The sequence below is a fragment of the Cetorhinus maximus genome, chromosome 1 (assembly GCF_964194155.1).
Source record: "Cetorhinus maximus chromosome 1, sCetMax3.hap1.1, whole genome shotgun sequence".
NCBI classification, from domain to species: domain Eukaryota; kingdom Metazoa; phylum Chordata; class Chondrichthyes; order Lamniformes; family Cetorhinidae; genus Cetorhinus; species Cetorhinus maximus.
The window spans coordinates 153,413,660-153,437,697 of NC_135879.1; the positions used below are offsets into that span (position 1 = coordinate 153,413,660).

General features: G+C 41.4%; 1 protein-coding gene across 5 annotated transcripts in view; it reads left to right on the top strand.

Moving 5' to 3' along the window:
- The window catches only part of LOC144684510 (calcium uptake protein 3, mitochondrial-like), a 175,685-nt gene that overhangs the window by 92,654 nt on the left and 58,993 nt on the right, over positions 1–24,038 (top strand). For 2 of the 5 annotated variants that reach the window (XM_078548384.1, XM_078548394.1), the window contains one exon: positions 9,486–9,560. In XM_078548384.1, coding sequence (XP_078404510.1) covers positions 9,486–9,560 — 75 coding nt within the window. Of the gene's footprint in view, positions 1–9,485; positions 9,561–9,933; positions 9,973–18,939; positions 19,039–24,038 lie in introns of all 5 variants that reach the window. The other 3 variants (XM_078548356.1, XM_078548366.1, XM_078548376.1) reach the window with 3 other exon arrangements.

Below are 24,038 nucleotides of genomic sequence, written 5' to 3' on the forward strand. Positions count from 1 at the left end.
CCCGAGGGCACAGCCTCAGAGTAAAGGGAAGACCTTTTAGAACAGAGATGAGGAGAAACTTCTTTAGCCAGAGAGTGGTGAATCTATGGAATTCATTGCCACAGAAGGCTGTGGAGGCCAGGTCATTGAGTGTATTTAAGACCGAGATAGATAGGTTCTTGATTGGTAAGGGGATCAAAGGTTACAGGGAGAAGGCGGGAGAATGGGGTTGAGAAACTTATCAGCCATGATTGAATGGCGGAGAAGACTCGATGGGCCGAATAGCCTAATTCCTGCTCCTATGTCTTATGGTCTAAAACACCTTTATCTTTACGGACGGGTGGTGAGAGGTGAAATCAGGGCTGTTAACTTAAATCCCCTTCCTGTCCGTAACAAGGGCAGCAAACGCAAGGGAACACCACCACCTGCAAGATCCCCTCCAAGCTGTTCACCGTCCTGACTTGGAACTATGTTGCTGTTTCTTCACTGTCGAAGGATCAAAATCCTGGAACTCCCTACCTAACAGCACTATAGGTGTACCTACAGCTCATGGACTGCAGCAGTCAAGAAGGTGGCTCACAACTCCTTCTCAAGGGCAATTAGGAATGGGCAATAAATGCTGGCCTAGTCAGCGACACAGACATCCCATTAAAGAATGGGAAAGAAAGAACCAAAAGGAAGAGGCAATACTAGATTTTGGTGGTTAGGAATACAGCACACTTCTCAATGCTGGCAGCCCAAGAGGGCACCGGTGAAGACATGGCCCGAAAAGCCAAGCAGAGTGTATCCCCGCTCTGGCTGCAGGAGGTTCATCAGTCTCACCACTCCAGCTTGGGAGGCGGTGGCAGAGGTGGTCAGTGCCAATGCTGCACACAAGATGTTGGCCACCAGTGCAGAAAACGGATGAATGATCTCATCCCTGCCGCCAGGGTAAGTCAATCATCTCATCACTCTAAACTCACGGACTCACAAGGCCATCTCACACTCACTGGCATCTCACTCACTGCCAGTTCAAGGGACATCACCACTCTTTCTCTCACACACACCCTCACATCTCCATCTGGCCTCATCTCCTCTGGAGACTGCATTCTCAGCCCTCATATCTTGAGGCCACTTGCACGATCAACATGTGCCACCACACACACCCTGGGATATCCCCCTTCCGTAGTACAGCCATCGCCCTGCAGCCTCTTCCTTTGCCTGAGGCCATTTCTCCCCCTTCCCCAAGCAAGCCCTCGCGCTGCAGCCGTTGAAAAGCTACCCGTGCCTTATAGCTGGCCTAGTAGGTAGAGACCTGCCTGTGAGCCCCCCTAAAAGTGATGTGGTGCTGCCTGTGAAACCTGGCACTAATAGCCGCAAGTGTTGCCAAAAGAAAGGTAGGCAAACAAACCTCGAAGTCCCGAGCGAAGTGCAGCTCACTAGGTGCACGTCACTTATGTACGGTTGTGAAACATGTCAGCACGCTGTGCCCGGATGATTCAACTTGGGGTGGTGATTAGCAATGCTTATAATGAGATGCATATGTATTAAAATGACGTTCATGACGTCCGGTGGTGGAAAAGGCAGCCCGCTATTGACGGGCAGAGCGGACGATCGCAAACTGGTTTCACATCGGCATAAAACGATTTTTGGCCATATTGTCCGTTGATGACCGCAATGATCCCCGACACCAATGGGAGCAGAACATTCCAACCTTCGGTTAATGCGGACCTGCTGTCACTTCATTTATCTTGCAATCCATCACCAAGAGCCCAGGTTCACAGCGTGTAGGGACAAAGCTGAGGAGCTGACCAAACACAAGGAGCCCATTGAAGAAGCAAGCTGTGGATGACATCTGCCATGGTAGCAAGAAATGCATGGATGACTAACCAGAGTAAGCATGACATTGATTTATCGGTACTACTGTAACTGTTGACCGGAGAAGATTGAGGACCTAATGGAGACTCCAGATGCCTCACCGTGCCTCTACTGTGTAGAACTCATGGACAAGGTGATGGAATACAGTTCGGTGTACCGCTTTGGTATTCACTGACTGGTCTGTGGGATCTAGCTCTCCATGAGTTTTGCTAGCCTCTCGCTGAAGGAAGCCATGCACCTGCCTGAGACATGGCAGCACTCATGGAATGGATGGACTCCTCCAGTGTCCCTGCATGGTACGTCATCAGCCTTGGGCTCATCATGGGCTTGGCCTCCCACAGTACTCTGACTGTCAGTCAGAGCCTCCATCAGGTGTGCCTGTGATATGGTCACCAGCTTGTGACTCTGAATCTAATTGTGAGCGCATACCCAATAATATGAGAATGTTTGCACTAGTGGAAGATGCAGGGGAATGATGCGACTGTGCACCTTCTGAATTCCCTCCTCCACCTGAGAGATGGACTGATGGTCTCTATGGCTCCATGTTCTTTGGGAATACCAAGGCCTGCATGAGAGAACTAAACATTTAGGGGTTAAGGGTTTCACACCTCCTTACCTCAACCATGCGTGATTTGGAGTTCCATATGTCCAGTGGTGCACACATGAGCACCATGCCTCATATGTCGCTCAGATGCACCCTTGCATCCCTGCACTCATGCACTTACTCTCTTGAGTTGACACTCTTGTTTCACCATCAGCAATCATGCGGCTGACCTGCGATCCAGCCAGTTCCAGGGCCACTGCCTCTGTCAGAGTCACTGCCTCTGTCAGGGTCAGAGCACAAATGTTTGGGACGCCTCCACCAGTTATCGTGGGCCTGTTTTTCCTGCAAGCAGAAGAATGAACACTGTTAGTTTTTATACTAAGTCTAGCACAACACTTAAGCAGGTGGCAGCCCTTTGACCAATGATGAGAGCTCATAAATGCCTCCTCCATACATCCACTCATAAGGGACGTGGTGGGGGTCAGCAAACACAGATGGCTGGCTGGCGCCAGGACACCGCCATGCATTTGAAAATATAAGCTTCTACCACAACACCTTGTCACCGCCTGGGTGCTAACTCCCTCCCCATCTAATGCACCATCCTGTGCAGCCACATGCAAGCCCCTGCAATGATCCACCCTGGTGGAGCAAAGGAGGTGATTGACCCATTTACGGCACTGCATCCAGGTTTGAGGGGTGATTCCCCCCCCCCCCAACCATGGTTTCTGACCTCTTCTGCAATCTCCACCCAGGCTTGCTTGGTCAGGTGAGAAATTCCTTCTTTCCATTCCTTGGGAAGAGGACCTCCAGTCTTGCCATTGCTGCCTGGAGGAGAACCTGCAGTCCAGAGCAACAAGTCAGCACTGCATGCAAGGCTGGCAATCCTTTGAAAATGTCAGCAGCACCTGCTGTTCAGTCAGGTGACAACAAGGTCTTGCCTTGTTGTCAACCCTGCTCAGGAATTGGACAGGCCCTGCATCTCCAGTCCACTAATGTTCGGCTGCTGTGTGTGATCCTGGTTGGCTGGCTGCATGTTGCTCGTGTGGAAGCAGCACCATTCCAACCTAATTAAATTCACCCCACTTTGTGCAGTGCTGAGCCAGAGCCCAAAAACAGGTCGGATGGTTTCAACCCAATTAAGTCATATTTTCTTCTACAAAAACGTTCTCAGGCTCACTGTTTTATAACTTCCAAGCTTGTGTCCACTCTACTTTTTTGAATATCTTAGCACTCCCCACCAAGTAGACATCCATATAGACACTTTCTGAATCAGTGTTAATATTTCCTCGAGTGTATAAGATTAAGGAGTCCTTAAAATAGTGAAAGGATTCAATAGGCTAGATACAGAGAAATATTTCCTCTGGTGGGGGAATCGAGAACAAGGGAGCATGATCTTAAAATTAGAATTAGGCCATTTAAGACTGAAATTAGAAAGCACTTTTTTTTAACATAAAGAGTAATTGAAATTTCATTCTTGTTTTCAAAAGCTAAGAATTCTGGGAGAATTAGAGCTTCAAGACTTAGATTGAAAAAATTTTTATTAGGTATGGAAACATGGAGCTGAGGTATAACGGGAGGTCAGGCACTAGCGTGTAGAAGTAAAATGGGTGAATAAGGTGCTTAGAGTGAGTGTGCTGGGCAGTACTAGAGAAGGAAGTATTTCCCTATTAGATAGGAGCAGACTAAGAAGGGCTATGGGAAATGCAAAAACAGGATTGCAATGCAGATATATAAACACAGAAATTAAGTTTGGTGAGCTACAAGCACAAATATCTGTATAAGGGATATGATGTTGTGGTGATAATGGAAACGTGGCTTTAAAATGGTGAAAATTAGGCACTTAATATACAAGGATATAAAGTGTTCAGAAAAAAAGGAGAAGGAAAAAGGGAGGTGGGGTGGAAGTACTGATTAGGGAAGGCATTATGGCGTTGGAAACACGGGATGTCCTTGAGGGGGCAAGAACAGAATCCATTTGGTTAAAGTTAAGCAAGAAGGGAATCTGTAGGGAAATCACAAATATGTGTAAGAACTAAAGAATGGTGATATTGGGGGGACCTTAATTACCCAAATATCGATTGCAGTAATGTTAGAGTAAAGGGCAAGGAGAGGGAGGAATTTCTAAAATGTGTTTGGGAGAATTCCTCAGTATGTTCTCGCCCGACTAGAAAATAGGCATTGCTGGATCGATTGCTGGGAAATGAGATGGGCCAAGTGCACCTAGCATCTGTGGGGAAACACTTGGGTAGGAGTGATCATCATATCATAAGATTTAGATAAGTAATGGAGATAAGCAAGAAATTATATAAAGCTAAATGTATAGATTTGAAGAGGACTTTAAATTTTGATGTGATGAGAAGGGACCTTGCCAGGGTAAAATGCAACCAAAGACTGACAGGAAGAACTGTAATGGAACAATGGGTGATCTTTAAGGGGGAAATGCTTCGGATACAAGCTAGATACATTCAACAAGGTTGAACAGTAAGGGAAACAATAACAGGGCTCCTTGGAGGACAAGCGAGAGAGAGATTATGGTGAAACAAAAAAGGAGAGTGTATGATGCATGTCAGATGAATTCTTCAATTGAGAACCGGGTCAAATAGAATAGGTTGAGGGGGGAGGTGAAGAGAAAAGTAAGACTGGCAAGGAACGAATATGAAAACAGAACGGTGGGTCAACATAAAAAGGAAGGCAAAAATCATCTTCTGGTATGTAAGCGGGTAGTAAGAAGTGGAGTGGGCCCTAATAAGGGCAATGAAGATGATATATGCTTAGAGGCACAGGACAAAACTAGAATACTTAATGAGTACTTTGAATTGGTGTTTAAGGAAGAGAAATCTGACAAAATATCTAGAATTGGAGATAGTAGAAGGAATGGATAGGGTGAAAATTGAGCGGGGGGAGACCTTGGAAAGGCTGGTTATATTTAGGGTGGATAAGTCATCTGGTCCAGTTGGCTTGTATTCCAGGTTGCTGAAGGAAGTGGGCATGGAGATAGTGGTAGAGCTTACCATAATTTTTAAAACTTCCCTAGGAACAGGGGAGGTGCCAGAGGTTTGGAGAGTGGCAAATGTGGCATCCTTACTCAAGAAAGCAGGTAAGGACAGTTCTGGCAGCATCAGGCCACTTCATTTAACATCAATAGTGGGTAAGGTTTTAGAAACAATAATTGTGAAAAAAAATCAACAGGTACATGGAAAGATTTGAGTTAATTAAGGATAACCAGCACTGATTTGGAAAAGGCAGATGTGCTTAACTAATCTAATTGAATTTTTTGATGAAGTAACAGAGAAGCTTGATGACGGGAATGCGGTCAATATTGTGTATATGGATTTTAAGAAAGCATTCAACAAAGTACCACATAAAAGGCTGGCTAACAAAATTGAGGTTAATGAAATAGGAGGGTCAGTGTCCAATTGGATAAAAGATTGGCTCAAGGATAGAAAACAGCGAATCATAGTTGGTAAATGGTTATTTTTTGGATTGGATTGTGGTAGACAATGGTATTCCACAAAGATCAGTGTTAGGACCACTCTCTTTTTTTGTGGTGTATATTATGATGTATATGGACTACCGAGTAGAATTTCAAAATTTGCTGATTTTACCAAATTTGGAGGAGTGCCAAATGGTGAAGTCTATACAAAACACCTGCAACATGACCTAGGCTAGCATAATGGGCAGGCAAGTGGCAGATGGAATTTAATATAGAAAAGTGTGAGGTGATTCATTTATGCAGAAGAGGTAAGGAAAGACAATATAGTCTTATGGTGATGGGAATCTCACCAGCCAACTGGAGAGCCCATGAGAGTCCCTCATCGCTTCCTTTGGGGGAAGGCCTGCCAGCAGTGGGCATGCCCCAGGATTAAGGGTCCTAGGAGCAGTATTCTCACCACCCCACCGCACCCCCAACCAACCAAGAGTTGTCAGCCAATCAGAAGTCAGAGTTCTGCATTGTAGGCAGCACCAGTGGGAGACGTGAAAACCACTGGTGATGCATCAACCAGAGGCCCAGGATCAGCGAGGGACCCCAGGCCACAGGTGAGTGAGGGTAGGAAGGGAGACGCGGGAGAGATGCGGGACGGGAAGATCAGCGACAAGGACAGGGGGATGGTTCTCAGAAGACCCCCACCCCTCCTTTCCAATGTGGGCCCCTTGATCAGGCACTGAGTGCCTTTGACAGGTTTTACTTTTCATGCTTTCTGTGTGGCGACTGAATAAGCTCCTTATTGGCCTCAATTAGCAGTGGGGCAGCAAGGCTGCTCACAAGCCTTCCTGCCCCAGACTTAATTGGGACAGAGGTAGGAAGGCAGTGGGATCATCACCTGGCACCCTCCCATCCGATTAAATGCCACTCCACCTTCAAACTTTCCTCGGGAGAGCATTAAATTCTGTCCAATGGCACAGTTCTAAACAGTGTGCAGAAACAGAGGGACCTGGGGGTGCATGTGAATCGAAGTTTGAAGATGGCAGGATATATGGAGGGAATAGTATGCAAAGCATATGGGATCTTGGACTTCATAAATAGAGGCATTGAGCACTAAAGCTGGGATGTTTCGCTGAACCTTTATAAAGCTCTGATTAGGCCCCAGCTGGTGTATTTATGGTCACCACACTTTAGGAAAGATTGATGGGTCCTTGAGAACGTGCAGGAGAAATTTCCAGAATGGTCCCAAGAATGGGGAATTTTAACAAGGTTAGGTTGGAAGGGTTGTTCTCCTTGGAGCAAAGGAGATTGAGGGGAGATGTAATAGAAGTCTACAATATTATGACTGGTTTGGATAAGGTAGACAAGGGAAAACACTGTTCACTAACTGATATCACAAGGACTAGGGGGCACAGATTAAGGTTTTGGGCAAAAGCTTCAGAGAGAATATGAGGAAGAAATTTTTTATGCAGCGAGTGATCTGGAATTTGCTGCCCATGAGGGTAGGAAGTGGAAACAGTCAATAATTTCAAAAGGAAGTGAGATAGGCACTTGACCTGCTAGGCTAGGGGTAATTGAACAGGGGAGTGGGACTTACTGGATTGCTCTGCGGAGAGCTGGCATGTACTCGATGAGCTGAATGGCCACCTTCTGTCCAGTAAATGGCTCTATGCCCCCAAATAGCCATGATCTAATTGAACAATAGAACAGAGTTGAGAAGCTGAATGGTCCACTGCTGTTCCTAATGAATTATAAATCTTAAAAAACTGATGGTGCTGCTGATAGCAATCCATATTCACTTAATTATGTGCTTGGCATGAGTGGAAGCCCATCACAGTATTTGACAATTTCCAAACCAAGCATTTATCCAACATAAGTTCACATATGTTCCCACAGGAATATGCTTCAGTTTCCAAAGCCTGCTTAAAAAGAGAAACTTAGTGACCCCCAAATTTGTAGAGGTATTACTGGAGCTTAAGCAGTTATACCCATACTGCATACTAGCTCAGTGCACAGGAAAACTGTTTATCCAGGAAACATCATCCTAATTATTTTAAGACATCAGTTCACAAGGTTTCTGGAGCAGGAAAGATTGGGAAGGCACTGGCCCCAGTCATAGATTTTGCCATTTCAGGTACCACCACCATCAGTGAGCCAAACTGGTAAATCGACAGTATCCTAAAATACTGTAAGCCTGCAGGGTTGATGTATCAGGTTACTGCATCGGCCACAGAGAATCAACTCTGTTCTAATTTCCCATTGTCATCTCAGAGTCTGCCAAATCCCCAAAGCTTCCCTGATTACTTTATCTCTCTGAACCATCCACCCTCTAACTGCACCCCACACATAGCCCAAACCCATGAAGGTAGTCAGCTGTTAGACAACTGACTAACATGAATTTGAACTCTCACTTGGCGATCACCAAGCACCAGAAGTTCCTTCTGAATGGCATAGTGCACAATGCAACTCATTACAAAATTTGTGAGCACGTTCCATCAATCACCTGACCTTGACTTGCTCACACACCATACCCAATCAAGCTATGGTTCTGCCAGTCAGAGCTTCAGCAGCAGAACCTAAGAGAAAATAGACACGGAAGTGTTCACATATCCAGCTTAGGCTTATTTTGGCATCAATTGCTCATAAAGGTCAACATCTCCTTTTGGATACTGAGCAATAAATTGATGTAGATTGGAACTCTCTTGCAATCATTTCAGTTTTTTTCTCACAAACCAACATCATGGTTTGATCTTAAATCTTATTCATGTCAGTGAGATGGTTTATCTGTTACTTCAGATTACTTTGAGTCTTTCTATGTTATCTGTACAAGATGATTTTGATCCTTTTTTCCTTCCTTTAAAATCTAAACAAGCATTAAATGTGTTTAAAAATCAAACTTACTCACAACTTCAGTTTATTTAACATTAAAACTATTACCCACCAATTCTTCATGCACAGTGAACAGATGCTATTTGCACAAGTCTAAGGAAATATACCTTGTTATTCTAAACCCTTTTGCAACTCAAAGTGCATGGTCTGAACCAATCTGTCTACCTAAAGTAAGTTGAATTTGAACAAGCCAAACTCATGAAAAGAGAGTTCATACATGTATAACTCTTGGGATAAATGCAGTGTTCAACATATGTCCAGTATTTTAGATTTTTAAAAATTCTCTTCTCTTGATGTTGGGATGAGTGCAGATGTGTGGGTTATTTTCAGTTGATTAAATGTACTTCATTAAGTGTTTACATCATAAAAGTGTCAACAGCTGGCAATCAGTTCAACAAAAAATCTCTTGATCTAGATATAGGACATCAGGAAACATTTAACTACAATTAATGCTCCAAAAGACAGAGGCAAAGTGATATTAGAATTATAAATGGGTATTAATACCACATTTTACCAAGAAACATTCCCCGTATAACTATTTGGCGATGTTAACTGTCTTATAAACAACCTTCAAGACAAATTTGCTTTGGAGCTTGCTTCATTGTAAGTCCATGTGGTTGCTGTAACGTTATTGACTTTTACTGTGTTGATCCTAATGGTATTTCCATAGAGTTGGGTTTAAAAGCAGGTTTCAAAATAGTACTTTTAACTTTCTGTGAACTTAGCTGTAAATAGTACTGCTTATAAAGACAACGTTGAATGCAATGTAATTCTATATTAATTTTATTGTAGCTTCAAGAAATTTTTAGAAAGAAAAATGAGAAACGAGGGAGAAGAGGTGATGATGAGGAGAAGTCTGCACAGGTGGTGAGCACATGTTACTCTCCTGTTTTTGATTTGTGAGGAAGGTGGCTATTTAAAAAGAATATCAACACCAGCTTAACCTTAATAGTATCACTTTCACAATGTCATTTACTGTAACTTCAAAAACCTTGCTGTTAAGTGATAATTTGCATTTCAGATATAAATCATATTTAACAGATCAAGGTTCCAGAATAAAAGGGGAAAATACTAATATTAGACCTAGGGGTCCAATTCTATTCTGCCTGCCTGGTGTAACCTGAGAATGTCCTTGTATGACTGACTGTATGTTCTAATTGCTTTGTCTTTTCTTTCCCTTTCCTTTTCTCAATTTCTGACTACAATCTGTAATTTGACACTGCACCATATGGCATGTAAGAATCTGCAACTTTTTGGTTATCAATATGCTCCTCACAGTGTATGTATTGTTCTTTAATTATATCTAGAATATTAAATTATGCAGGATGCATTATAGTAACATTGGAATATAATGTATAACTTGATTAGCAACATACAATACTCCAAATCTATCTTTTAGTTTCAAAGTATTTGAATTCTACTTAATACAATTTTCACTCTTCTGCTTCTATAGAAAATAAGTTATACATAAACTCTGATAAACATGGTGGATTAAATTCTGTCTTTAAAAGATTATTCTGAACTGAATTGCAGGATTGGCGAACTATAATAACTTTTCCTATAATTCACTTAAAAAATGTCATAACACTTGTATACCTTTTTAAGATTATGGTTGGATCTAATAACGATGTAATACTGGTTAATAGTAAACTTCCAGTAAATTTCATTATACATGTATGCATGCAAGATGAAAGTACATGTGTATTATAAGACTGTTTTGATTATATACTGGGGAGGGGAAGAACTAGATCAAGTAAAAATGGGGAAATCCCATTGCCTGAGGTAAGCAATCTGAACCAGATATTTCATTTGCATTTTCATCATACTGAGCAGGTGGGAAACATAAAATTACATAAATGTAAGTTCAACAAAGAAATAAAATGATCATTATTAGGTCTCCATCGATTTTCAAACATCTCATCGCATTAGGTGGCCATGTAATGTTTCGTATGCTTATTTACAATGTGGGTGCCAGAGACCAATTATCCACTCTGAGTATAACTCTGCAAACAGACAAATCTCCCATCCAGACACCCTTAACAGTGATGAGCCAACTATACCACCAAACTCTTTGGCTAGTTTCTTCTTTCTTGGACTCTTTCACAATGGGTCATGTCTGTGCACAACTGTCGTTGCCACAGCAAGTGTCAGGTAGCACTAATTTCACTCAGCTTCTCACCTGGCCTTCTCCATTATCTGGATCTTTTTTCATGTCATTTGTACTCCATTCCACTCCCAGCTCTATACATCCCAATTCCTTGTCAGCCCCACTGAAAGCCTCTGCTTCATTCCAGCCACAGGCGCACTTGTCGCTCTATGTGCTATACATGTTGCAGTAGGGTTCTAGACTTGCCCATAACCTGTGCATTAGTGATAGGAAGACCAACAGCCAATGGGAGTAGTACATGGCAGCCTTTGGGAGGAAGTTCCAAATTGCCACTTGTAGCCCAGGGAGTCCTAGCAGCCTGTGTACAAAATCCAGGCAACTCAGTTCTTTTCTTTTCATGGGATGTGGGTGCACTGGCTAGGCCAGCATTTAATGCCCATCCCTAATTGCCCTTGAGAAAGTGGTGGTGAGCTCTCATCTTGAACTGCTACAGTCCAGTGGTGTAGGTACACTCACAGTGTTGTTAGGAAGAAAGTTCCAGGATTTTGACCCTGCGACAGTGAAGGAATGGTGATATAGTTCCAAGTCAGAATGGCCTGTGGCTTGCAGGGGACCTTGCAGGTGGTGGTGTTCCCATGCATCTGCTGCCCTTATCCTTCTAGTTGGTAGAGTTGTGGGTTTGGAAGGTGCTGTCATAGGAGCCTTGGTAAGTTGTTGCAGTGCATTTTGGAGATGGTACACACTGCTGCTACTGTGCGTTGGTGGTGGAGGGAGTGAATGTTTGTGGAAGTGGTGCCAATCAAGTAGGTTGTTTTGTCCTGGATGGTGTCAGGCTTCTCGAGTGTTGTTGGAGCTTCACTCATCCAGGCAAGTGGAGAGTATTCCATCACACTCCTGGCTTGTGCCTCATAGATGGTGGACAGGCTTTGGGGAGTCAGGAGGTGAGTTACAGCAGAATTCCCAACCTCTGATCTGCTCTTGTAGCCACAGTATTAAATGGCTAGTCCAGTTCAGTTTCTGGTCAGTGGCAACCCACCGCCAGGATGTTGATAGTGGGGGATTCAGTGATGGTAATGCCTTTGAATGTCAAGGGGAGATGGTTAGATTCTCTCGTTGGAGATGGTCATTGTTTGGCACTTGTGGCATGAATGTTACTTGCCACTTATCAGCCCAAGCCTGAATGTTGTCCAGATCTTGCTGCATATGGACATGGACTGCTTCAGTATCTGAGGAGTTGCAAATGGTGCCGAACATTGTGCAATCATCAGCAAACATCCCCATTTCTGACCTTATGATGGAGGGAAGGTCATTGATGAAGCAACCAAAGATGGCTGGGCCTAGGACGCTCCCCTGAGGAACGCCTGCAGTGATATTCTGAGACTCAGATGATTGACCTCCGATAACCACAACCATCATCTTTGTTCTTGGTATGACTCCACCCATTTGAGCTTGTATTACTTCTGATTTGCCATGTTTACATTTTATGGGCTTGGAAATCTAAAAACCTGACCTTGGAGCTATTGTCTCACTGATGAAAAATCCTAACTCATTAACCTTAAGCTGGAGATCCCGGAGTTATGTAAATTACTGGGAACCATGATTTATAATTTGTAGCCTGCGATGCTCTTTCGTATATATCTAAGTGCTGCAAATACAAAATGCTTGGAGACTCTTAGAGCCCAGTGCCTACTTCCTTCTGGTTTGAGCTCCAATTTCTTTACTCCTTTATAGTTATAGACAGTGTACTCCTCACTCCCTTCAGGCCTGAACCCTCTAATTTCTTTCCTATGCTGTCTTACACTAGCACCTCGAAAGGCCAATACCAATTTGTGCCACTCTTGCATATCCAGCAGTATGAGGATCACAACCCAGGCTTCCTTCTGGGACAAGATCAAATGCGATAAATTTCTACATCTAGCTTCTATCTGAAGAAAATAAATGAATGAGAGACATAGAGAGAAAAAGCGTATATGAGCAGAGTAAGATAATATCGAAGGAGGGACGCAGAAAATCTTAGAGTGAAAGACAGAGAACCACAGAGGAAAGGGCAGAGACACAGGATAGAGGGTAAAGGGAAGAAGAAACTTGCAGAAATAGAGAAAAACAGGGAAGACTCAAAACCAAAGCCGAAAGAAGGACCAACTAGAAAGGCAAATTTAGGACAGAGAAATGGAAAGAATTAATGAACTTGGCCATAAGACAAGCAGAGACAAATAAATACACGAACAGAGAATTAATGCAATGGGAATAAACAGTAATTTGACAATTATTTTGATTTAAAAGTTATACTGTATATAATTATTGGTTCTTATTCCTAATAGCCTGGACTTTGTAGCAGTAATGATGGTGAAACTGCTATTGTTCACCATTACTACACCTCTGGACCTGATAGCGACTTCTGGTGTCCATTGTCAGTGACTACTTTTCAGAGGGTGTGCTGTTGAAGTCGCCCCAGACTATAATCAATTGAAAACCATTAAACTGACGAGAATGTCCACGCTTATGGACTTGACAAAGTTGCACCTTGTTGAATGATGTGTAACTGGGTATTTTAATAGGTGACTAAGTTCATAATCACTGCCTGAATTAGAAATTTTATCTTTCTGGAATTTCAAATTTCTCCATTGCGATAAGAAATTCCACATTTTATTTTTATTTAATTATGATATTTTAGCTTCTGCCTTTTGTCCCAGTCATTTATTTTGCTATCTGTAAAATTTAAAATTAGGAGTGATTCTTACTTTCTGGTTTCTTGTCTGTGAAAATGCTTCAGTGTGATTGGCTGCTGATCCTGCTTGATTGCATCACTGTTGCTAATCACCTGGAGATCCCCTTGACTTAGCTTCAGAAATAAACAGATGTCAGGAAACAGGAAATCCACATTGCAAAAAGCACTAGATCTTAAATAAAAAACAGAAAATGCTGGAAATACTTAGCAGGTCTGACAGCATCTGTTGAAAGAGAAACAGAATTAACATTTCAAGTTGATGACCTTTCATCAGTTCTGATGATATTTCAGATTTATAGCATCCATGGTATTTTGGATCGCTAGCTGTTTGTGGGCAACTTTCTTCAAGGTCAGCGGTGAGCATCTTTGCTTCATCGCTTAGAACAAAATCCAGCCCTAAATGTTCTAAAAGTTCAAAGCAATAAATATATGCTCAAATAGATTCTTTATCATTATTTTTGTTGTACGATTTTATGAAAATTATTGACGTTTTTCTTGTACGTCAAAAAGACATCATTAATGCCACTGTTAGTGTAAGAGGTTTTGAAGCCAATGTTCATCCTAAATGTTCTTTCCATTTCCACACCTTTGTTTCATTTCCTTAGTCCAGTCTGGTATATTTCTGTTCCACATCTAACAACATATGTGGCAGGATTTTTAGTTCGGTGGACATGCGTGATCAGCGGGCCGGGGAATGGACTGCCAACTGAGATCGGCTCCCGACCGCAATTTCATGCTGGCTGGCCAATTAAGGGACTCAACCGACGTCATCAAATGTTACTTAATGCCTGAGTGCGTCGGGCCCGTGCCCGCATGCCAAGCTAAAAATTCTGCCTGTAGGATATATACGATGGTACCTTATTTGTCCAGTTAGTTTTAAATCTGTAAAAATGAGCCTAGATTCTTGTGTGATGGGAGAAGAATAAGAATATAAGAAATAGGAGTAGGAACAGGTCTTTTAACTCCTCAAACAACTCCACTTTCCTGCCTGCTCCCCATAACCTTTGACTTCCTTGTAAATCAAAAATCTGTTTGACTCAGCCTTGAATATATCCAATGATCCAGCCTTCACTGCTCTCTGGAGTAGAGAATTCCAAAGATTAGTGCCCATCTGAGAGAAGAAATTTCTCCTCATATCTGTCGTAAATGACCATAAGACGTAGGAGAAGAAGTAGGCCATTCAGCCCATTGAGTCTACTCCGCCATTCAGTGAGATCATGGCTGATCTGATAATCCTCAACTCCACTTTCCTGCCTTTTCCCCATAACTCCTGATTCCCTTACTGATTAAAAATCTGTCTATCTCAGCCTTGAATATACTTAACGACCCAGCCTCTTCAGCCCTCTGCGGTAAAGAATCCCACAAATTCACTACCCTCTGAAGAGAAGAAACTCCTCCTCATCTCTGTCTTAAATGGGCGACCCCTTACTCTGAAATTATGCCCTCTGGTCCGAGACTCTCCCACAAAGGGAAACAACCTCTCAACATCTACCCTGTCAAGCCCCCTTAGAATCTTATATGTTTCAATAAGGTCGCCTTTAATTCTTCTAAACTTCAATGAGCACATGCCCAACCTACTCAACCTATCCTCATGAGAAAATCCCTTCATACCCGGGATCAACCTAGTGAACCCTCTCTGGACTGCTTCCAATGGCAGTATATCTTTCCTTCGATAAGTGGACCAAAATTATTCACAGTATTCTAGGTGTGGTCTAACTAGTGCCTTGTATAGTTTTAGCAAGACTTCCCTATTTTTATTCTCCATTCCCTTTGACATAAAGGCCAACATTCCATTTGCCTTTCCTATTACTTGCTGAACTTGTATGCTAGTTTTTTGTGATTCATGCATGAGCACCCCGAAATCTCTCAGTGTGCAGCTTTCTTCAGTCTTTCTCCATTTAAATAATACTGCCCTCCTCTTACTTAACCTGCCTATATCCCTCTGTAGACTCTTTGTGTCATCCTCACCACTTGCCTTCCCACCTATTTTTGTGTCAGCCGCAAACTTGGCAATAGTACATTCCCTTCCCTCATCCAAGTCATTAATATATATGTTGTAAATAATTGTGGTCCCAGCACTGATCCCTGTGGCACTCCACGAGTTACAGGTTGCCATCCTGAAAATGCCCCCCTTATCTCAACTCTTTGTTTTCTATTAGTTAGACAATCCTCTATCCAAGCTAATATACTACCCCCAACACCTTGGCTGTCATCCTAATAATTGGCCTTATGTGTGGTACTTTATCGAACGCCTTTTGGAAATCCAAATATATTACATCTATTGGTTTCCCCTTATTTATCCTGCTTGTTACCTCCTCAAAGGATTCTGATAAATTTGTCAGGCATGATTTCCCCTTTCATGAAGCCATGCTGACTCTGCTTAATTATATTATGCATTTCTAAAGGCTCTGCTATTACATCCTTTATAATAGACTGTAAGATTTTCCCAATGTCAGATGTTGAGCTAACTGGCCTATAGTTACCTGTTTTTTGTCTCCCTATCTTTTTGAATAAGGATGTTACATCGGCAGTTTTCCAATCCTCTGGGACTTTTCCAGAATCTAAGGATTCTTGGACGATTACTATCAGTGCATCCACTATGTCTGGAGCTACTTCCTTTAATACCCTAGGATGCAACCCATCAGGTCTAGGGGACTTATCAGCCTTTAGCCCCATTAGTTTCCCTAGTATTTTTCTCTAGTGATAGCTATTGTATTTATTTTCTCACCCCACCCCACCCCACCCCACTTTTGCCTCTTGATTATTTAGTATTTTTGGAATGTTATTAGTGTCCTCTACTGTGAAGACTGATGCAAAGTGTTTATTCAACTCCTCTTCCATTTCCTGGTTTCCCCATTATTATTTCTCCAGCCTCATTCTCTAAGGGGCCTATGTTCACTTTGGCCTCTCTCTTCCTTTTTATATATTTAAGGAAGCTCTTACTGTCTTTACTCGAGGACCCCCAAATCCTTCTGTGCTTCAGCTTTCGGCACTCTTTCTCCACTTAAATAATATTCCGCTCTTCTATTCTCCCTGCCAAAGTGCATAACCTCATATTTTCCCACATTATATTCCATCTGTAAGTTTTTGCCCACTCACTGAACCTGTCTGTATCCCTCTGTAGATATTTTATATTCCTTGCTAGTTTACCCTCAAAGTTTATTTTCTCCCTCTTTATTATTTTTGGACATCTTTTGTTGGTTTTTAAAACTTTCCCAATCCTCTGGCTTATCACTAATCTTTGCCACGTTGTATTTTTTTCTTTCAATTCTTTCAATTTGATACTATCCTTAACTTTCTTGGCTAACCATGGTTGGTTTATCCCCTTCCTAGAATCCTTCTTCCTCACTGGGATATATCTTTGTTGTGAGTCATGAACTATTTTCTTAAACGTCTGCAATTGATCATCAACTGTCTTTTCTGCTAAACTCCTTTGTTAGTCCAATCCAGCCAACTCTGCCTTCATTCCTTTGTAATTACGTTTATTTAAGTTTAGCACAATTGTTTCCGACCCAAGCTCCTCATTCTCAAACTGAGAGTAGGGGAGACCCCTTATTCTGAAATTGTGCCCCCAGTCCTCGATTCCTCCATGAGGGGAAACATTTTGTTTCATTTCCATTTGCCTTCCTAATCACTTGCTCCGCCTACACACCAACATTTTGTGATTCACGTACCAGGACTCCCTCTGTACTGTGGAGTTCTGCAGTCTCCATTTTAAATAATATAGTGCTTTTCTATTCTCTGGCAAAAGTGGACAAGTTCATATTTTCCCACATTATAATCTATCTGCCATTTTTTTGCCCACTCACTTAACCTATATAAATCCCTTTGTAGACTCTTTATGTCCTGCTGACAACTCAGTTTCCTATCTATCCTTGTGTCATCAGCAAATTTGTCTACCATATGTCCCTTCATTGTAAATAGTTGAGGTCCCAACACTGATCCTTGTGGCACGCCTTTAGTAACACCTGCATCTGATGCAGAAGCACATTCTTGTCCCTTTAACAGGCTGCAAAGAGGTAGAATTTGCAGTTAGAGAATAACATTCAAAACGTGCACCCTACCACTCTGGTAGAGTTTGTTTGAGCTACATAGCAGTTCATTGAAATATTAAATTTTGTCTCACCTGAAAGGAATGTTTGGGGCCTTGGACAGTGAAGGGAGAGAGGAGGTAAAAGGGCAGGTGCTGCATCTCTTGTACTTGCATGGAAAGGTAATTGAGGAGTGGACCGAGATGTTGAGGAGCAAACCGTCACTTCAGAATGCTGAAAGGGGAAGGGAAGACGTGTTTGGTGGTGACATCTTGGTGGGTCTGGTGCAAACGGGGGAGAATGTTCTATTGAATACTGCAGCTGGCAGGGTGAAAGGTGAGGACAGGGGAACACTATCATGGTCAGGGAGGGAATGGAATGAGTGAGAGCAGAGAGTGGGGAATGGATCGAACACAATCAAGGTCCATGTCAACCACTAAAATAAAAGCAAAATACTGAGAATGCTGGAGATCTGAAATAAAACAGTGCTGAAAAAACTCAGCCAGTCTGGTAGCATCTGTGGAGAGAGAAACAGAATTAACATTTCAAGCCCAATATGATTCTTCAGAACTTTTGAGTTTTGGAGTTCTCAACCACAGTGGAGGGGAGGATCCTTGATTGAGGAAACTGACAGATATATTAGAAGCACAGCTATGGAAGGCTGCATCATCAGAATAGATGCGATGGAGAAACTGGGAGAAAGGAATTGAGTCTTTGCAGGTCCGGGATATGAGGAAGTGTAGTCGAGGTAGTTGTGAGAGTCATTGGGCATATAATGAATGGGGAACAGAGAAGTTGAGGGAGAGAAGGGAAGAGATGGACCATGTGAAGATGAGAGAAGGATAGAAATTGAAAGGAAAGTTGGTGAAATTTTCACTTCAGGGCAAGAGTAGGAAACAGTACCAATAAATCATCATTGTAATGGAAAAAGAGCTGAGGAAGGGGGCCCGTGTAGGACTGCAATAAGGAATGTCCTGCATATCCCACAAAAAGGCAGACCTAGCTAGGACCCATGTGGGCACCCGTTTATATGGTGTAAATGAGTGGATTTGAAGGAGAAGTTGTTCAACATGAGAGCAAATTCAGCCAGGTGGAGATTTGTGGTGGTGGATGGAGATTGGATGGACCTCCATATTATTTGCTGCCAGTTTTGATTTCTTTTACGTGGTTGTGCACAGAGAATAAATAGCAGTCTGTGTTTAAAGTCTATGAGGAATATTTAAAATTCTGTTTTTTTTAATCCTATTTTGATTTCAAAATAAAGACTAGACAATTGATACTATAACTTGTCTAAATTATTTCTTCCTGAATGGAACTTTCACTATGCCTCATTGATGATGTTGAACTTTACAACAATTTTACCTTTTCAAAACTCTCCAGGTGTTAAAAAAAGATCCCCCAAATCATACCACAGACCGAAGTTACTGGGATACACTAAGACGTAACACCAGCCAAGCTCTCTTTTCAGACCTTGCAGAGGTACAGAAATAACTGTGAAGTCACAAAGTTGGAGGGTTTTATTAATTTATTTGTTCCAGATGCATTTTATTTGGAATGTAGTTATACTGTCACTTCTGTGTTTTGCAATGTACAAATGGCAGTGCAGCTATGAAATCAGGACCAAAGATTTGAGGGCTATGTAGTGTAGTGGTTATGCTACTAATGGGCGTTTTGTAGTACAGACTTGAGTATTACTGAAAAAAGAAAGATGCTGTCGGAACTTTTTGCCTTGCACTCATCAGGACAGGTTTGCAAAAATACCAAAAGTAAAGGGAACAACCATTTAGACTGCATGAGAAGAGAGTGCTAATTGGTTGGCAGATGGACTCTGATTCATAGAGGCATTGCCATGGAGAATGCACCAGGGGACAGTTAACTACCAAGCTTTTGTCTAAATTCAAACCAGGCAAGCTGACTCTGGTCAAGGCATTGCCCTGGGGAATGAGCCAGGGAATGGCTGCCCCCAAGCTTTTGTTTAGTTGAAAAAGGTGCAACGCATGGGCATGCTCCTGTCTGCAAAGCTACTATGCTACTAGTCCAGTAGTCAATAGCCTGAAATAATAACCCAGAAAATCAAATCCCACAATTGCAGTTGGAAATTTGAATTTATAAAAAACATCTGGTGTAAATAAAAGTGACCATGAAGCTGTTAGATTGCTATAAAAACCCAAATGGTTTACCACTGTCTTTTTGTCCACACCTGGTCTGACCTATAAGTGTCTTCAGCTCCACACCAACGTGGTTGACTCGAAAAAACCTTCCTAAGTGGACTAGCAAACCAATAAATTATATTAAATTGCTATTCCGCAGTTCAAGAAGACCTATCACCTGCTTCTCGGGTCAACTAGGTATGGACAGCAAATACCAGCCTTGAAAACAATGCCCATACCCCATGTTTAAAAAAAGCTGACTCTAAAATCCAACCATATTATAACAACTCAATGGTGTGGAGCCAGATTTTAAAAATGCTCAAGCTCATAATTAAATTAAAAAACTTTTAAAATGTGTTTTGAGAGTTAGTGGCTTCCCAGCTGCTCAGAACAGCCGAACTTTGCTGCCTGTGTTATGACACAGCAGTTGGTAAAGTCTGTTATTTAAAATCTCAAAGGGAAACTATAAACAACTGTCATAACCTATATTTTCAATTGGTATGTTTTGAGTTGCAGCTCTAAATTCAGGAATAAGACCACCAGTTCTCGAGAGGTTTTTATATCAAACTGAATGAGACATTTATTAATTTACAACAAGGTATTAAACACATACATATATACGTAAAAACCAAATACTATAGATGCTGGAAATCTGAAACAAAAACAAAATGGTCAAAAAACTCAGCTGGTCTCACGGCATCTGCGGAGAGAAAGACAGAGTTAACACTTCAAGTTCATATGACTCTTCTTCAGAGCTCTGAAGAAATCATATGGACTTGAAATGTTAACTCTGTCTTTCTCTCCACAGATGCTGTCAGACCTGTTGAGTTTTTCCAGTATTTTCTGTTTTTGTATTAAACACATACACATGGCTACAAATTACTATTATCATAACTTATTAACAAATGCCCAAATTAGTCTCCACTAAGGCAACAACAACCCATAGACTTTTAGCAGACACCAGGCAAAACATTTTCACCTTACAAATTCAAAATGAGGTTCCTTTCAATATGGTTCCTTTGCAGACAGTTGTAGGCTTACAACTGCTTAAATGTTACATGCCTCTGCTCTGCACACACAAACTCCCCTCAGGTTATACCCAGCACTTCTCTTTGAATGTAAATTCTCATTGTATCACCAGGCCCTTTGAACTCCTTTCATAGTACCAATTTTTTATTAGTAATATAAACATTGCTTGGTCTCTCCTAGCTAGGTTTAAGATTTCACTCCCTCTCTTGAATGCTCTATTCAACAAAATGCAAATGTGCCTCTACCTCTGTTTACATCTCAAAACTACAATACATCAAAGATCCCAGATTAGCTGTCTTTAATCCAATTAAAACACACACAGATACACCCACAGACTAAACCGCTATTTAAAAAAAGAATTTCTAATAACATTATATACATTAATAGCTTCATGACATCCCCTTCCTATCGAAAAATGAACCATCATAATTCTAAAAGACGGCTTCATTTTTAATAACCCATCTCACTATCTCCTATACTTATTACACTATTACATTACCAGATGCATGCATTAGCATAACCATATATATACACAAGTCCTTGGCATCAACAGAAATCACTCCAGTTCAGTGCCCCGGGTTTTTTAAAATGTCCAATTTTCCTTTAAGCTTCAAACTCTTGATAATGCATCTGCAAACAGATTTTCTCTTCCAGCAATATGTATAATCCGTAGGTTAAATGGTTGTAATAATAAACTCCACCTAAAAAGCTTGCACTTTTGTCTCGAAATTTGTCCAGAAACTTTAAAGGATTATGGTCTGTAGAAACAATTGTTTCGGATGAATTGTTTGCAACATAAGTTTCAAAATGCTGTAATACTAACACCAAACCCAAAGTTTCTTTTTCGATCGTTGAATATCTTCTCTGTTGTACGTTCAGCTTCTGTGAAAAATACCCTATCGGTTTTTCATTTCCGGTGTCATCTTCTTGTAATAGTACAGCCCCAATGCCTACATCGCTTGCGCTAACGGCCAATTTGAATTGCTTGGCATAATTGGGTATTGCCAAAACTGGTGTCGTAGTTAATACAGTTTTCAAACTATCGAATGACCTCTGACACTCTAGTGTCCATTGAAACCTCTTGTTCCCTTTTAATAGTTCAGTCAGTGGAGCAACTGCACAGCTAAAGTTTGGTACAAATTTCTGGTAAAACCCACTCGTGCCCAGAAATTTCAAAACTTCTCGTTTTGTTGTAGGCACTGGGAAATCCACGATAGCCTTGACTTTCGCATCTCTCGGAGCCACCCTACCATGTCCAATGGTGTGGTCTGGATATGTAACTTGTGCTTTTGTAAATTCACTTTTAGCCAAGTTCATCACCAAATTAGCTTCTTGTAGTCAAGTAAATCATTCTTCCAGATGCTGTAAATGCTCCTCCCATGTCTGATTGAAAATGATTAGATCTTCAATATAAGCAGCACAATTGCTTAGACCTGCAATTACTTTGTTTGTCAGCCTTTGAAATGTCGGACCTGTATTCTTCACACCAAATGGCACAACTTTAAATTGATATAGCCCACTTGGCATTACAAAAGCTGATATCTAATTTGCCCTCTCCAACTATGGTACCTGCCAATGTCCTTTTAGCAAGCCCATCTTTGTGATAAATTTTGATTGTCCCACTTTCTCAATGCAATATTCCAACCATCATTTACATCACTTGCTGTGATATCTTTAAATGTTCCCTAGCCAACTCACACACTCTGTTCAATCTTTATGTAATCCAGGAGAGTAGTTTCTGAATTTTGACCCATCAATTTTTCATGAATCAATTTCAGTGGTCGTCTTACCTCATGACCATAAAAGGGCTAAAACCGTCGATGCATTAGGAGCGTCTCTAATAGCAAATAACAAAAATGGAATTCCTGTATCCCAATCCTGTGCATAATTCTGACAGTATGCTCTCATCGTAGTTTTTAAAGTTTGATGCCATCTTTCCAAACTTCCTTGTGACTCCAGATGATAAGCTGTTAACTTTTAAACTGCTTTATCCCCAAACTGTTCATTACTTCCTTAAACAGCTGTGACATGAAATTTGACCCCTGATCTGATTGTACTTCTTTAGGTAAACCATATCTTTTAAAAAAAAAAAATTATTAACTCCTCCACAGTCTTCTTAGTTGTAGTATTTCTTAAAGGTATTGCTTCAGGAAACCTGGTAGACGCATCCATTATTGTCAGTATTTCAGTCTTAGGGAGGGTCCTACACAATCAATCATGACCCTGGTAAAAGGTTCTTCAAATGCTGGTATTGCGATTAAAGACGCTGGCTTAATCACTGCTTGTGGTTTTCTTGTTATTTGACATATGACAGGTTCTATAGAATTTGATTACATCCCTATGCAATCCTGACCAAAAGAAAAAATCTTTATCTATTCCTGGGTTTTTTTAATTCCCAAATGTCCCACCATTGGAATTTCTTGAACAACCTTCAGAATCTCATGTCTATACCCTAATGGGATAACAATCTGATGCAAGTCCCTCCAGCTTTCATTTGCTAAGACATGATCCAACCTCCACTTTCTCATTAACATATCTCCCTGCAGGTAATAACATACTAGAATTTTGCTTCTGAATAAGCTTTCTGATATAACTGTTTTAATTGTAGATATTTTTTCTGTAACTCTACTAACCTCCTTGAGTTAAACACCTCAGCTGAATTGTCCTGTATTCTTTCTTCCTGAACAATTCTGTCTAACACAGTGCAGCTAATTGGATTTCAACACCTTCTTCTTGCCTTTGAACTGCCTGCCTTTGCTTTCCTTGTTCTTCCCTATGAGCCTTTGATCTCGTTACAACACAATCAGGAAACAATCCAGGTTATTCCTTCTGTAACACCTCTGTTGAAAACACTTCTACAGGTTTCTCAACTACCATAGGCATCACCGACATTTGTGATCCAGTTATATCATTACCCAGAATAAATTGAACCCCTGCAATGGGCAATTTTTCTACCACACCAATTATAACTTCACCTGTCCTCCATTTGCTCTTTAAACTTACCTTCCACAATGGAATAGATTTAACATCTCTATGAACCCCACTTATTATTACCGTCTCCTGCAATACTCCCTTTGAACAACAAATATCACTATCCCATAACATTAAGGATTGACGAGCCCCTGTCCTGTGTCTCTTAAAATGTTAACATCTTTACCTACTCCACCCTGTACACATGGAAAGACTTTCCCTTCACACACAAAATCTCTAAACAATTCTGTAACCTGCTTGTCAGAATTTTCTTGAGTAAACTGTGAACACATTCCCACTTCTTCACCTATCACTGATTCTCTCTGTTTC